Raw genomic sequence first — 14372 nt, forward strand, 5'->3', positions numbered from 1 at the left:
TAAAACAAACAGGTTTATATTTGGATAAAAACATGGTTATTAGGAAAGCTAAGGTGTGTTTATGTGAGAGAGGTAGAGACAGAGGCAGAGAGAGAGAATAAATTTTAATGCTGTAGGAATCTTGAAACTTGAGTTTATTTAACCCTTGTATTTACGATAAGGGTGCTGAAATGCAGAGTTTTGCCAAAGTCATTTTCCAACTTAGTGACAAGAGACAAAAGTGATAATCCAAATTTTTCTGCTTCCCATTAGAGTTTTTTTTCACCATAGGGAAAAAAATCGGGCAACCCCAAATTTACAAATGATCAAGTTGCTTGATTAGAAAGCAACAAGTACAAAATATTGTCATCACATATTTTATTTTGGTTTTGCAGCATTTTGCAAATGAAAAACAAGGTTGCTTTTTGCTTTTTATATAGTTGATACAGTAACTTTCTACCTAACTTTCTTATTTTTTTCTAACAGCTTATACCTACAATTCTGAGTATCACATTTGTGTTCTATAGATGTGTGAATATTATTAGAGTTAAATGGCATTGACTGTGATTGAATCATGTTTTGAATCTCCTCTAACCTGCTCCCTAGTGTGGATATGGTGAAATGTGTGCCTTTGTAGTATCTATTATTTTAATAATGTAGTCTAACTCATATAATACAGTATCCGTGACAGTATTTGCAGTTCCATTTTGTTCTCAGTGCATTAGAAGATAAAATTTACAAGCCAGATTTTTCTCTTTTCTGGTCAAGAGGACGTCCCTGATTAATAACATCTTTATAGATGAAATAAATTTTTTCCTTACACATGAATAATCTTGTTAACTTTTGGGATTATGATCATTTATGTTGGTCAGATCATTTTTGCATTTCATGTAAGCTTTTCCATGGCTTTTTCATTGAATATGAATAATGAGTATTTTCAGATAACCACACAATGGTGACTTGTCAACTACTGTACTTATATATGAGATAGACTAGTTTCAGAGATGGCCACGAGACACTGCTATATGAACTTCAGCCTATTGATGGGTAAATAACAGCTTTTTAAACTTCTTTTTCAGAACAAAGGAAGAATTATGCACGGGACAGTGTCAGCAGTGTGTCAGATATATCCCAATACCGCGTTGAAGTAAGATGCTTTGATGTTTGCTACAATGTAGAATGAAGCTTGAAGGGCATAAAAATTGGTAGTAAAATCAGAGCGATGTTTTATTTCATGTCTATGATGTTGTAAATTGGGTTGAAATTTTTCTGTTAGATTTTTTTAAAACAGGTGTTAAATATAAATGTATCTAGTTAATCTGTTTTCATGGAGAATAAATTAAAATAACTACTCATTTATCATTATCAGCCTTTTTTTTGGTTAAAAACAGAATAAAGACTTCTATTTTGTATTATGGAATCTTCTTGAAATAAGCCTTGATGGTTTTGTCTAAAGTTATTACAAGTTCTGTTTAAACAATGGTCTCTTTTTTTTAATTTTCCCTCTATTGCTGTCTTTTGGAGAAGGCAATGGCACCCCACTCCAGTACTCTTGCCTGGAAAATCCCACGGATGGAGGAGCCTGGTAGGCTACAGTCCGTGGGGTCGCTAAAAGTCGGACACGACTGAGCTACTTCACTTCCACTTTTCCCTTTCATGCACTGGAGAAGGAAATGGCAACCCACTCCAGTGTTCTTGCCTGGAGAATCCCAGGGATGGCGGAGCCTGGTGGGCTGCCATCTATGGGGTCGCACAGAGTCGGGCACGACTGAAGCGACTTAGCAGCAGCAGCAGCATTGCTGTCTTTTAAGATACTTGCTCTTAATTGGAGTCTATTTGGGTGAACTTTGCTTATTATAATAGAAAATATTGAACTTGGGAATAATTTTTAAATTGCTCCTGTTTTTAGGTTTCTATTTCCTCAAGCATGCTTAATGAAATTTAAAGTTTTGTTTCAGTGGAGTGAAAAGTTTGACAGTTGTTGCAAACTAGAATTGCTGTTCCTGCTCTCAACTACCAGTATCTATAGTTTTCAGGCTGGTTTGTAGACTGCCTTCTGTTGTTCAACATTTAAATAACCAAGATGGAATAAAATGGATTAAATAAATAACATATTATTTAAGCTGTTTAAAGTTTGTTTTTCTCATGTTTGTCTAGTGCAACAAGGCTCAGTATTAAACAGATTTAGATATTTTAAGATTCAAGGCATCATTTCCTCTACTCATCAAAAACCTGTTTTGACTTTATTATCCCAGTAAGGTTCCCATGAAGTTCTAAAGTACTTTGTATTTTGTTGGTGAAAAACTTCATTTGGGTTTTCACATAAGAGGTGTGAAAATCCTGAATGAACTTTTTGACCAACCCATTCTTTGTCTTTCCCCTCTACTAGCTGACTTCAGTTAGGTTAACTTTACAATTTTGAGGGGAAAATGTTTACTAAGAGGCTATGTATGTTATGTTTTTTCTTTTTTTCAATCATAAGCACTTGACCACTTTTGTTCTGGATCGGAAAGATGCTATGATAACTGTTGATGATGGAATAAGGAAGCTGAAATTGCTCGATGCCAAGGGCAAAGTATGGACTCAAGATATGATTCTTCAGGTGGATGAGAAAGCTGTGAGCCTGATTGATTTAGAATCAAAGGCAAGTTTGAAAAATATATACTATTTTATTTTCAAGAAAGTCTAAAAATATTTATGTTCGCATTAGGTCAGATTGTTTGAAAATGGATAAATATTTGGCACCATAAAATACTCTTGTCAGTGAATTTGAAGGAAAAATGTCCTTCTCCATATACTTTATGCATGCAAAATCATGTTTTAAACTAGAAATAGAGGGATACAATGTTTCTTTAACCATATATGATGATATGGAAGAAGTGAGGAAAAAATGCATAGCACTAAACTAAAGCCCCTATAGGGCACTATTCTTTAATACATATGTTAATTATATGCTAGGCCAAGCCATATCCAAGTATTGTGGTTTGAACCCCAGTGAGTGAATTGTGATGAAGGAGTTTGTGTGTATGTGCCTCAAATTCCACCAGGTCGACACTGGGTACCTTTCTTTCACACAGGTAGTCAGGTAAGATGCTGGAGCTCTTAAAAGAGGCCTTTTCTGAGCTCCATCACCGAGTAGGCATTTGAGTTGCTAAGATAAAGAAAACAACTTTTGTGATCATGTTAAAGTCTTCTGATAGGAGTAGGGTATAAAATTTGCCCTTTCTTTCATCTCATCCATTGCATTATGTGAGAGAATAACACCCAGAAGCTTCTCTAATCCTCCTAGTTTCAAGTAGTTATAGAGAAGGGATATTATTTAATTTATTTTGAAAAAAAATTGTTATCTCCCTGGTGTGGCCTAGAAATCACATTCTGTTTTCATGGGATCTGCATTTTTTGTTTCACCTTTTCTGGGTCTCAAGGAATGAGGGCTTAGAATAAATTTATGGTGTGATGCCTGTGTATATGTGCTGTCTGTAATAAAAGTTATTGTTTTTTTTTATGTTCCAGTTATCAGGGATATTGGATTTTGTTTACTTATGAAAAGCCACCATTTCTCCCATCAATTACATCATGACACTGCTTGCTATTTGTGTAAGGCCATTCATGTTAGGATAACCACCTTAAATGTATCTCATTAACAAAGAATTCATTATTATTATGAACAGAAAATTCATTTGTTTCAGAAGTAATTATTTGGTCTATCAAAGTCTTATTGGCATGCCTTTTTATTGGTTAGAGACTATTCAATTTCATATGACCAAATAGCTTAATCATTTCAAAGAATGTATTTTTTAGCAAGATTCTTCTAACCCTGATGTTTGACATTTTTGGCTGGAAAAACTTACATAGTGAATTTTTCCATCCAAGAGATTCACTGAAATAAAAAGTGTACAAATGATGTATTATTCTTAGCTTAACATTTGTGCCTACTGAAGATAAAAACTAAGAGTATGACTATAATATTCAGGTAAAAACAAAACATAGCAAAACCTTGATATTATGGAGCCACAGGGAAAAGAATACCAGGTAAGATGGAGAAAAACTTTGGAAAGAGGCCTCAGTTTACCTATTTTTCTCTTAAAGGCATCCTCTCTATCCCATAATCTTAGGAAATCAGTACTGCTAATTTCAGGTTTTCTTCTGTTTATTAAGAACAGGACCACATTCCTTTATTAAATATTTCCATCTTTTTGCTCTTTCTCTCACTCCTCCTCTAGCCCAGGATGGTGTCTTTGCTATCTCCTTGTACCTACTCATCCTCCATATTTTCTGTGTTTACTAGTGTTCATTGTCAGTGTGGTTTTCATACTTTAAAAATTATTGGTATGATGCCTAGAGCTCTTTGTGGAGTAGGTTTTATATATCCAATGAAAAGTAAGGCAAGTTGTATTTTTGCTTTTTAGAATGAATTGGAGAATTTTCCTTTGACCACCATTCAGCATTGCCAAGCTGTGATGCATTCATGTAGCTATGATTCGATTCTTGCCCTGGTGTGCAAAGAGCCAACCCAGAGCAAGCCAGACCTTCATCTTTTCCAGTGTGATGAGATTAAGGTAAAAGACTGGAGAATTTTCTCTCCCTTTAAGCAGATGTTTTAGCTTTTGATTACCTCCTTCAATCATATGGCTACTAGGTACTAGATTTTAGTTTCTTACAGTTTTGTAAGGAAAACACCTCAGTATCTTCCCTAGGGTTTTTAGACTAAGTAAATAAAGAGAAGATTGAGTGTTATTTAAAAAATCAGATGCATTCTGTTTATTTTTAAAAAAGTATGGATAATACATTAAATTCTTCACTGAAGGACTTGGACTTATAATTTAGATTGATTCTTCAAAAATCATGCTTCACAGACAATAACCATGTCATCTGTTTTATTCTGTCTTATGCTGATTTATTCTGGCACCGATCACATAGTATGGGTTATAGCAATGAAGCGCTTGGACATTTTCCATTGTATTGATTAAGGGTTACTGTTCAATTATTTGACTTGAATAATTGCTCAAGTTATGTAATCCCCAAATCATAATGTGAAAAGAGTTGAGCATAGTTACTAGTAATAATATGCCATATCCTGAAGATTTATATTTCAAAGTACACTGTAATTTTCAAATGATTATAATTTGTGATGCTTTATTGGACATTAGAATTTATCTGCAACCTTGAATCTTTATTTCATGAGTTGATTTCTCTAAAAGGGAAATCATTTTTAGTTGAGTTGATTTTTGCTTTGCCAAGACAGTGATTTATCACTTGATATATACAGGCATTCTTTTCCTTATAAAGAAATGTTGGGAGATTAGCATAAAGTGTCATTTGATCTTTTCTGTAATTCTTTGACATGAAAATATGATAGGTAAATTAAGATTGACTATAAATATTCTATTTAATAATTTTCTTTTTATTTCAATTTATGTCATAAATGGCTTTCTAAAAATCTTAAATTGTGGCAATAGATAATTTGTATAAGTTTATCCAACTCTCATATGTTGCCTTTGGAAAGTCATAAAATGCATTAATTTTTTTTGCAAGGTTAGATTTGTTACATCAGTAAGGATTAAGATGGATATTTTACTCTGAAAACAGTGAAATTTAATTCAAACATTTTAAACACAGAGAGCTATGCTTAAAGACATTTTAAATCTGCTATGTCTCAGTGCTCGAAAATCTCTCCCTGGAAACTGTTATTGGACTGAGTGAAGTTTCTGGATTCCAGTTTTTGAGGATAAAGAGCTTGTTTTATTTGTTGGGGCATGATGATATCAATGGGTCCAAAACAGATTTACTGAATGCTGTTTTGTCCTGATTAAAAGCTCAAGTACCACCACACAGCTCTATGAATGTACTCACTGGTGCCATATTCCACATTTAGGATGGATTTTTTCCTTGCCGCATTAGAAATATAAATGCAATGAAATATGTAGTTTCTTTTATATGGGTCGTCTTGCAACTTCCCTTTTGAGTTTTAACCTTTCTTTATCATGGAACTTTATACAATGCTCCTGCCCACCTCAGTATAAATTTTTTCTTGGAAATATGATAGCCAACTCCACACCCTGCCCATAGGAAATTCAGGATTCCTAGACATCTTCAATTTTATTTCCTCACATAATAGAAAGCCTTTGGCATGATGTTTGTAGTGTCTTCCTGAAACTAGGATGTTCTTACCCAAGTGAAGCTGGACTAGGACGCATTAGCATTCCCATTTATTAGTTGTGTGACCTAGGCCAAGTCATCATATGAGTATTCCTCAGTTTTACTAATTATAAAACAAGAACAGATTATATGATCTTTAACTGTTGCCTCACTTCTAAAACGTTATGATTACCTATGCCTATGGTAAAGAGTATAATATATAACTATGTATGTATGTGTGTTTATGGGAGCATTCCTGGTGGCCCCATGGTAAAAGAATCCTCCTGCCGATATAGGAGATGCAGGTTTGATCCCTGGGTCAAGAAGATCCCCCGGAGAAGGAAATGGCAAGCCACTCCAGTATTCTTGCCTGGGAAATGCCATGGACAGAGGAGCCTGGCAGCCTGCAGTCCACGAGGTTGCAAAGAGTCAGACACGATTTAGTGACTAAAGAACAATGTGTGTGAGTGTGTGTGTGTATTTCAGGAAAGCATACATAATTACAGAGAACAAGCAGACACAAAATAGGAGATGAATATATCCCAGCAAGAATGTAATATACAGTAATAATCACTGGCTATAAATAAACTTCAGAACCAAACAAACTTCTTAGCTGCTAATCTCACATTGGTTCCCAAGAAAACCACATCAGACATTCAAATGCTCTTGTTGAAAGAGTATCAGAAACATCATTCCTTTGGAGAAAGCTAAATTTTATTAACCTGAAATGACAGAATAAAAGGGTTATCACAAGGGTTACAGCCAAGTGTTGCGGTCCACCCAGTGATGACTTGGGGCTGTCTTAAACTGGGGGAGTGGCTCTGCTGGAACTGAGTGATGTATGTCCACGGTTAATGGGTGCCCGGTGGATGGTGAGGATGGGAGAGGGGAGGGATGCTGCTGTATATGCTGGTACTTCCGATTCCTTCACCTCTTCCCAGGCAGAGGTATTAACCCAGTTACATTTTCAGCATGTGATTATACTTTCAACATATGCAAATCCTTTTTCTCTTTGCTTTTATACAAGTGTAGCTTTTTTTTTTAATTAAAGGAGTCTGGATGAAATAATCTTTAAAAATTCCTTCCATTTTTGAATCCTTTCATTACAAAGTTCGCTGAAAAAAACTACAAGTGTTCTGTTTCAAAAGCAGATTTTTTAAAAAGTCACTTTTCTTTTGCATCAAGACATTTATTGATTTGGGCAGCGAACATAATCCCTCTTTCTGTTTTAACCTACATACCAAGATAAAGAAATCCATAACCTCCCAGGCAACTTGTCTTTCATTGCAGGCAAACCTAATTAGTGAAGACATTGAGAGTGCAATCAGTGACAGTAAAGGAGGGAAGCAGAAGAGGCGGCTTGATGTCTTGAGGTAAAAACATTCAAAGAAATTAAGGGCTATTTGAGTCATTTTTTCTTTAAAAATTAAAATATTTTCAGCAAAGGTATATTACCATGTTTTACAGATTACAGTCTGTAATCTCAACTCATTTGCTTTTCCAAGGTGGCTGGTGTGTGTGTGTGTGCACATGTGGCTTTTCTCTCCATAATTCTGGTATTTCTCTGGTATGGCTTCTCCCACTTCTGTTGTTCTAGAGACTCATGAACAAAAGAGTGGCATTTTAAGGGAAGATAGCCTAAGGGAATATAAATAGATATTAGGACTCTAGTTTGGTTAACACCCTTTGCAAATCATAGGAGACCCAGAAAAATATGTTAAACCTGGTTTTCAGCTGAACTGAAAATGTTCTATAGTTTTCATATACATTTATAAATATACATAATATGGAATGGTTAAGAAATCCTTGTTTTTCTACCCCAAGGCATAGTTCTTGAGGTTAAAGAACTAATACATAAAAGTGAGAGAACTGATGTGTTATAGAAATAAAGATGGTAAAAATTCAGTTTTTTTTCATCTGTTTTCAGGATGATTTCCAAAGCAGACCCTGGTATACCACCTCCACCCAAAGCTCCTGCCCCCGTGCCACCTGGCACTGTGACCCAGGTGGACGTTAGGAGTCGGGTGGCAGCCTGGTCCGCATTGGCAGCTGACCAAGGAGACTGTGAGTACTTCCAGGGATTGGTATTTATTGAACATTTACTTTGAGTTGTGACCCAGTTCTTGCTTTCAGCCTCTGATGCTGATTTCTAAGCTGAAACTTGAGGTTAGTTTTGTAAAAATACATCTTACATAAAGGAAAGTTAAACCTTGGGCTTTGTAAGATTATTGTCTCTTAAGAGTTAAAACCAGTCTTTTAATAAATCTAGTGTTAGAGTCTTTTCTTTTTAAAGCACTCAAAGAGGGAGTTTGACTCAATTAACAATTAAAAGAATGATTATAGAATATTTTAATATACTTAATATTATAAAACATATTTAAATATAATATATTATCCTTAATATAATATATTATATTCAATATAATATGTTAATATAAATTAAATATTTTAATATTTAACATAATTTAGATCAATATTTTTTAATGATAATGCTTCAAAGTTCTTTCCATTACTGTTATCTTACCACTGTCCTCTCTTGGACAAACTGTTCATGTTTACAAGGGCAGGATGTCAGGACAGGGGATAGGGAGGTGGAAAAGGGCTAAATTGCGTTCACCATCATGTAAATTTACCCAGTGGGTCCTATGTCTGTACTGTCATTTTGCCTTGATATTCTTTAAAACAAATAACTGTACCAAAGAACATAGTGTAATATATTATATGTCAGAATGTTTCACTACATCTGAAATTTTTATAACTAGAAAATGCCTTAACATATGTTTGGTCAAATCTCTTAATTTTAAGGGTAAATAAATTGTGATCTGGTGAGTTTGAATTTGATGGAGACCATAACGTCAATTCTTTTACCTCCTAGTTCAGTGTGACTACTTAAATCACTTACTGTTTAACTAGTAAAGCATCATTCATGAGAATATCTAGCAGTGTAGTTAAACTACAAAACTTAATTGACAAAAGAGTGATACTGGACTGTCCTTTGAGTCTGGTGAACGAAAATTTAGGCTCTGGGGCAAGCCCGGGATCTACCTGTGTGACCTTAAAAGTTATGCCTCACTTGCAGAATGGGAATGAGTTAAACTCATATGTTTCTGTGAATCTGAAAGGGAATAATGTATATGATAGTACCTGGAACATTATAGTAGGTAGTCATTTTTGCCTAATTGAGTTCATTTTATCAATCACTTTCCACTTTATTTAGATTCTTGTGTCCTTAAAGCTCTTTTCAGTTTACATATAAGCCCAGCTACCAAACAGATGAAAGAAAGAAATCTTTGAAGCATCCATCTTTCAAAAATAAAGTAGATAATTATTAGTTACTGTAACTTTATAACACTTTATATACATTTCCACTTTGTATTTAAAATGCTAAGTGGAATTTTATAGTGTTTTCTACTTCTTGTGTACTTAGAGTATTTTTGCTATTGTTACTCTTTTGGTAGAGGAGATGTGGGTTTTATTTTGAGAGAGGTCAAAATGATCTTCCTTGAAGTTGAGGAAGGATAAGACACCTTAAGTTTTTTAGACATTCTGAATAAACCTATAAAAACATCCATCAAACCTATAATTTACAACAGCAAAAATCTATTCCCAGGAATTTCTGAGCCTTCATTGTGTGTGTTAGTTACTCAGTCATGTCCGACTCTGTGACCCCATGGACTGTAGCCCACCAGGCTCCTCTGTCTATGGGATTCTCCAGGCAAGAATACTGGAGTGGGTAGCTATTCCCTTCTCCAGGGGATCTTCCTAACCCAGGGATCGAATCCCATTCTCCTGCACTGCAGGCAGACTCTTTACAGTCTGAGCCACCAGTGAAGTCCCTCATTAGATGTTGTCTAAAGTACTCTGTATAGTCTCATCTATTAAGTTACAGTTAGATAAGCTTTTCAGAACTTCTAGTTTACTACTAGGTCAAACAGAACACACCACTTACCATATGAGGTTCTGCCTGGATCCAGGCCACTTTGTAGTTGAAAGCCCTCTAAGAGGAGTATCTCTCTGCTCCGTCTGAAGGCTCCAGCTGACTTAGGTTGGATGACTCCTTCTTTGGATCCTTGACATAGCTCGTGAGGCTTCCCAGGCGGCACAGTGGTAAAGAATCTGCCTGCCAGTGCAGGAGACCTGGGTTTGATTCCTGGGTCTGGAAGATCCCTTGGAGGAGCAAACAGCAACCCACACCAGTATTCTTGCCTGGAGAATCCCATGGACAAAGGAGCCTGGCGGGCTACAGTCCACAGGCCCCAAAGAGTCAGACACAATAGCATGCAGGCACGCATGCAGCCATAGCTCTACCCTGACTCCAGAAGAGATCTCTGTAGAATAGTGGCAATTGCAGTGCATTCCTAGTAGTGCCTCAGAATATGAAAAACTCTGAGAAATGCTCCATATCTCTCACTGTGTCCTCCAAATGATATTTTGGGACCTAGTAGAGTTCCTAATACCTGTATTTCAGCTTAACTGCTGCCTGGTGTACCTATAACCAAGATAGCAGCCAACTACATGTAAAAACAGCAGCTAACTGGCTAGATTTCATATATGGAAATTGTACTGATTAAGTTTTGTAAGACTCAATGATTTTTTTTTCTTTTTTGGTGAATATTCCATTTAAGGGTAAAGTTAGGCATAGAGGAGGCATAGCAATTTGCAGTATTTTTTGCAGTTCTCTGTATTGAACATGATGAGCCATGAAGATCCATCATGAGTTGTGTTTCCATTTAGCAATGATGCAGTTCTCCTGTTCCATCCACCCCTTTTTCTTTCATTTCATCTACTGAGAAATCTTGGAATGAGTATCTGTGTTAATTGAAAGTGTTAACAGTCTTGTAGCTGGAAGGAGTTCAGATAATGATACTGATTAACATCATGCTATAGCCAGCTGAGCTAACGTAGTATCTCGAGACTTTTGTTCTTCAACTTGCAAATTCTTGTAGGTATTTGTGCTTTTAAAGCATATAGCTTCAAATGAGAATGAGCCCAACATTGTGGGCTTTAAGCTTAATTACAACTGGAATATTAGAAGCCCTTTACTATCAGAAGACCCAAAGCTTTACTATTATCACGATGTTAGAAAGTATGAGAATGAGGAGCTTTAAAACTTAGAACTTAGTCGGCCCCTTTTAAGAAATAGGTGCTTAAAAAACGTGTGTATTTTTTCTTCTGTAGGAATTAAAGGGTACTAAGTTAGGGTTGGTTCCACAGGCATCTGACTTTAGAAGAGAGACAATAGAGGGGAAGTTATAGGGTGAATCAATACCATGCAGATGGAAGGCTGGTACTTCAGCTTTGTCAAGTGTGGTGGTAGGAATGAGTGTCAGAGATGGTGGTGGCGAGGGGACAGGCCAGGGGTGATGAGCACAGCTTTGATTTTTTTATCCAGTGCAGGTGTTTACTTTTACCAGTGACACTCTTCTCTAGACAGTTTGCATGTCTGGTTATCTATATTGGTATCACTTAAGCAACAGGTTGAAAGATGTACGATTTTCTTTTCTTTAGTTGAGAAACAGAGAAATTATTACCAGCAGGAAGAAACACCTGAGATGATGGCCGCCCGCATTGACAGGGATGTGGTAAGTGAAATAGTCATCGTTAGATCATTGGCTTCTTCTTTTTTTAGAGAAAAAATAGTAACAGGGAAAGTTAAGTTGATTTAAATAAAGATATTTTGTGGAAGCTGTATTTTCTCTTTTCAGTGGTGGCTGTGACCTTTGAATTATTTTTTTTTCTTCACAGTTTTTGCCTTTATGCCAATATTTAACTAGTATACTATGGCTGTGATAGAACTAGAATATTAACTGGTTTCAAAGGAGTTTAAGCTGAATTGTCAAGATTTGAGGGATTTTTCTTTTCTTGTGGTTTGTAATCTATAAATAAAATATCTTTTTAGTTTGTCTTCCTGGAATTTATTCTAAAATGTTTTATAATGCCTGAAAGATAAAAGTTTTGTGGCATTTCTTAAGGGTAGATAAGTATATTTTAATACTTTATAAAAGATAAGGCTATATTGATTTTGATCTCTCTATAGTAATTTCCTGGCAAAATGACAATGACACTGCCCTGTGACATAATTATAAAATATGATGTCAGTGTAATTGCTTTTTATACTCTACTTATGTTCTGAGCTTATTTGGAAACAAATACTTAAAGGACTTTGGAGTTTGAAATTTAATTTTTATATTACAGTGTTACTTGTTAACACGTAAAGGTTTATTTAATACTCAAAAGCTTATTTAATCTCAGTTTTTAGTCTTTAAAAAAAATGTCAAGTTTCACACATAAAAGGAAGTCGAGAAAGACTATAGTATGTATAATAAACAGTATATATTAATATAATATATAATATAATATATAGTATAATTGAAGTTGATCCCATGATCTGTGAAAGCACAGTGCATCATTAATTCTGCTTTACTCTGTAGAAACTCTTATTAATGCCTATTATTATAGATTATCAATGGGTGTGTTAAGTTATCACAGCATTCTGTATACCCTTAGTCCTGAAAAATAATATTGTCATTGCTTTACTGGGAAATTTATTAGAAAAACTGAAATGCTAGTGCTATTATAACAAACTGTTTTATTAGAATCCCCCCCAACTTTATGTGGGAAGAACACAATGAGAAAATTAGAGTAATTGAAAATAGTTAATAATCTAAATATATATTGTGAAAGTTTTCTTTATGATATTGAAAATAGAATAAAATAAAACTAAATAAAAATGTAAATGTTAGACTTTAGCCACAGGAATACTTCGTTGAATACTTTTTCTTAGAATTAGTGATAAACCTGAAATTTATATGTGGGAAGTGTTCCTTTTTCTTTTCTTTCTGTCTTTCTTTCTTTTAAATTTTCTGATTTTCCTTCACAGTGTAAAGCTAAGGCAAAAATAGTTTTCTTCTACTTTATATTTTATTCTGTAATTTCTAATTTCAGCAAATCTTAAACCACATTTTGGATGACATTGAATTTTTTATCACAAAACTCCAAAAAGCAGCTGAAGCATTTTCTGAGCTTTCTAAAAGGAAGAAAGCTAAGAAAGGTAAAAAGAAAGGACCAGGAGGTAAGTTGGATTTTCTTAACCTTCTAAAGAACCATTCAGAATGCCAGTGCTAGGCAGAGCTGGCACTTCAGAGTTGTTAAACAGGACTCCATTGACCAGAGACCAAGGTCCCTTTTCTGGTTTTGAGAGAACCAGTGATGTAGGCAGAGAGTACGATAAACTTGGAGAATAGCCCATTTGGTCCCAAGTTGGCTACAGTAAAGAAAGACTCTAAGACAGTCTGCCTAAATTAATTAGAGACTCATTCAATAGTGACCATCTGTCTATAGGTTTTGTTAGTCATTGTAATGATAATGTCTGTTAAAGAAAGTCATAGCACCATTCTTCTCATATTTAAATTTATTTTGCTATAAATATAGAACCTTGTTACTTTGTTAAAGAATTGACTCTTCTCATTAAAATAGTTAAAAATGTCAATGGATTTTAATTTTTTATCACAAAACTCCAAACAGTACATTCAGGTCACCTTCAAGCAGTTTTTACATATGCTGCAGTTCAGTTATTTAAAATGACCTCAAGATAACATAAAATTATAATTTTGTAACAAAATGGTATAGATTGAAATATATAAGGGAAGAGTAAATATTCTTTTGATTACACATGACTTCCACATCTTTCTCTAGCTCTATCTACATCATAAGCATATGACAGTAGACCTGTCTTCTAGAAGTGTATATGTGGATATACTTTACCTCATATATTCTGAAATTCAGTATTATTGCTTTCTGATGTACTTGCTGCTCTTGTACTCTTTACAAAAGGGTATGCCATATTCTTGGTCATCCAAATTCAGAACCATAGATTTTTTTGTGAGTCCATTCTTTAGTTTATAACCAACATTGGTTTTATTTTTTCAGCCTCTCTTGTACAAAGTTTTTTTTGCTTTTCAGTTTCATATCCAGCAGCTACTTCAAGGTACCTCATTTTTTACCCAGCTTTCTAAGCAACCTTGAAGCCTCTAGTCTTCCGTTTTGTGAGGACATTCTTCTTAAAGCTGTAAGGCAGTTACTTCATTTTTTCTGCAGCAAAGTTTGTTAATCCCATGTTCTATTGCTTTATGTAAGTCAAACTCCTCACCCTGGTGGTCAAGGTCATTCACAGTCTCACCTTGATCTACTTTTCCATTCTCACGTGTCTTTGCTTTCCTGTTTGTTGTTTCATGTAGAGACTATTTCCTTTTTCC

At 34.9% G+C, this 14372-nt stretch overlaps 1 protein-coding gene across 11 annotated transcripts in view; it reads left to right on the forward strand.

The window, feature by feature from the left end:
- The window catches only part of EPS8 (EGFR pathway substrate 8, signaling adaptor), a 194127-nt gene that overhangs the window by 135828 nt on the left and 43927 nt on the right, over positions 1 to 14372 (forward strand). For all 11 annotated transcript variants that reach the window (XM_081589150.1, XM_081589143.1, XM_081589144.1 and 8 more), the window contains 7 exons: positions 1059 to 1126; positions 2462 to 2623; positions 4389 to 4538; positions 7408 to 7490; positions 8045 to 8181; positions 11626 to 11699; positions 13063 to 13189. In XM_081589150.1, coding sequence (XP_081445276.1) covers positions 1059 to 1126; positions 2462 to 2623; positions 4389 to 4538; positions 7408 to 7490; positions 8045 to 8181; positions 11626 to 11699; positions 13063 to 13189 — 801 coding nt within the window. The remainder of the gene's footprint in view (positions 1 to 1058; positions 1127 to 2461; positions 2624 to 4388; positions 4539 to 7407; positions 7491 to 8044; positions 8182 to 11625; positions 11700 to 13062; positions 13190 to 14372) is intronic.

The sequence above is a fragment of the Giraffa tippelskirchi genome, chromosome 4 (assembly GCF_054371585.1).
Source record: "Giraffa tippelskirchi isolate mGirTip1 chromosome 4, T2T-mGirTip1v1.2.pri, whole genome shotgun sequence".
In the NCBI taxonomy this organism is placed as follows: Eukaryota; Metazoa; Chordata; class Mammalia; order Artiodactyla; family Giraffidae; genus Giraffa; species Giraffa tippelskirchi.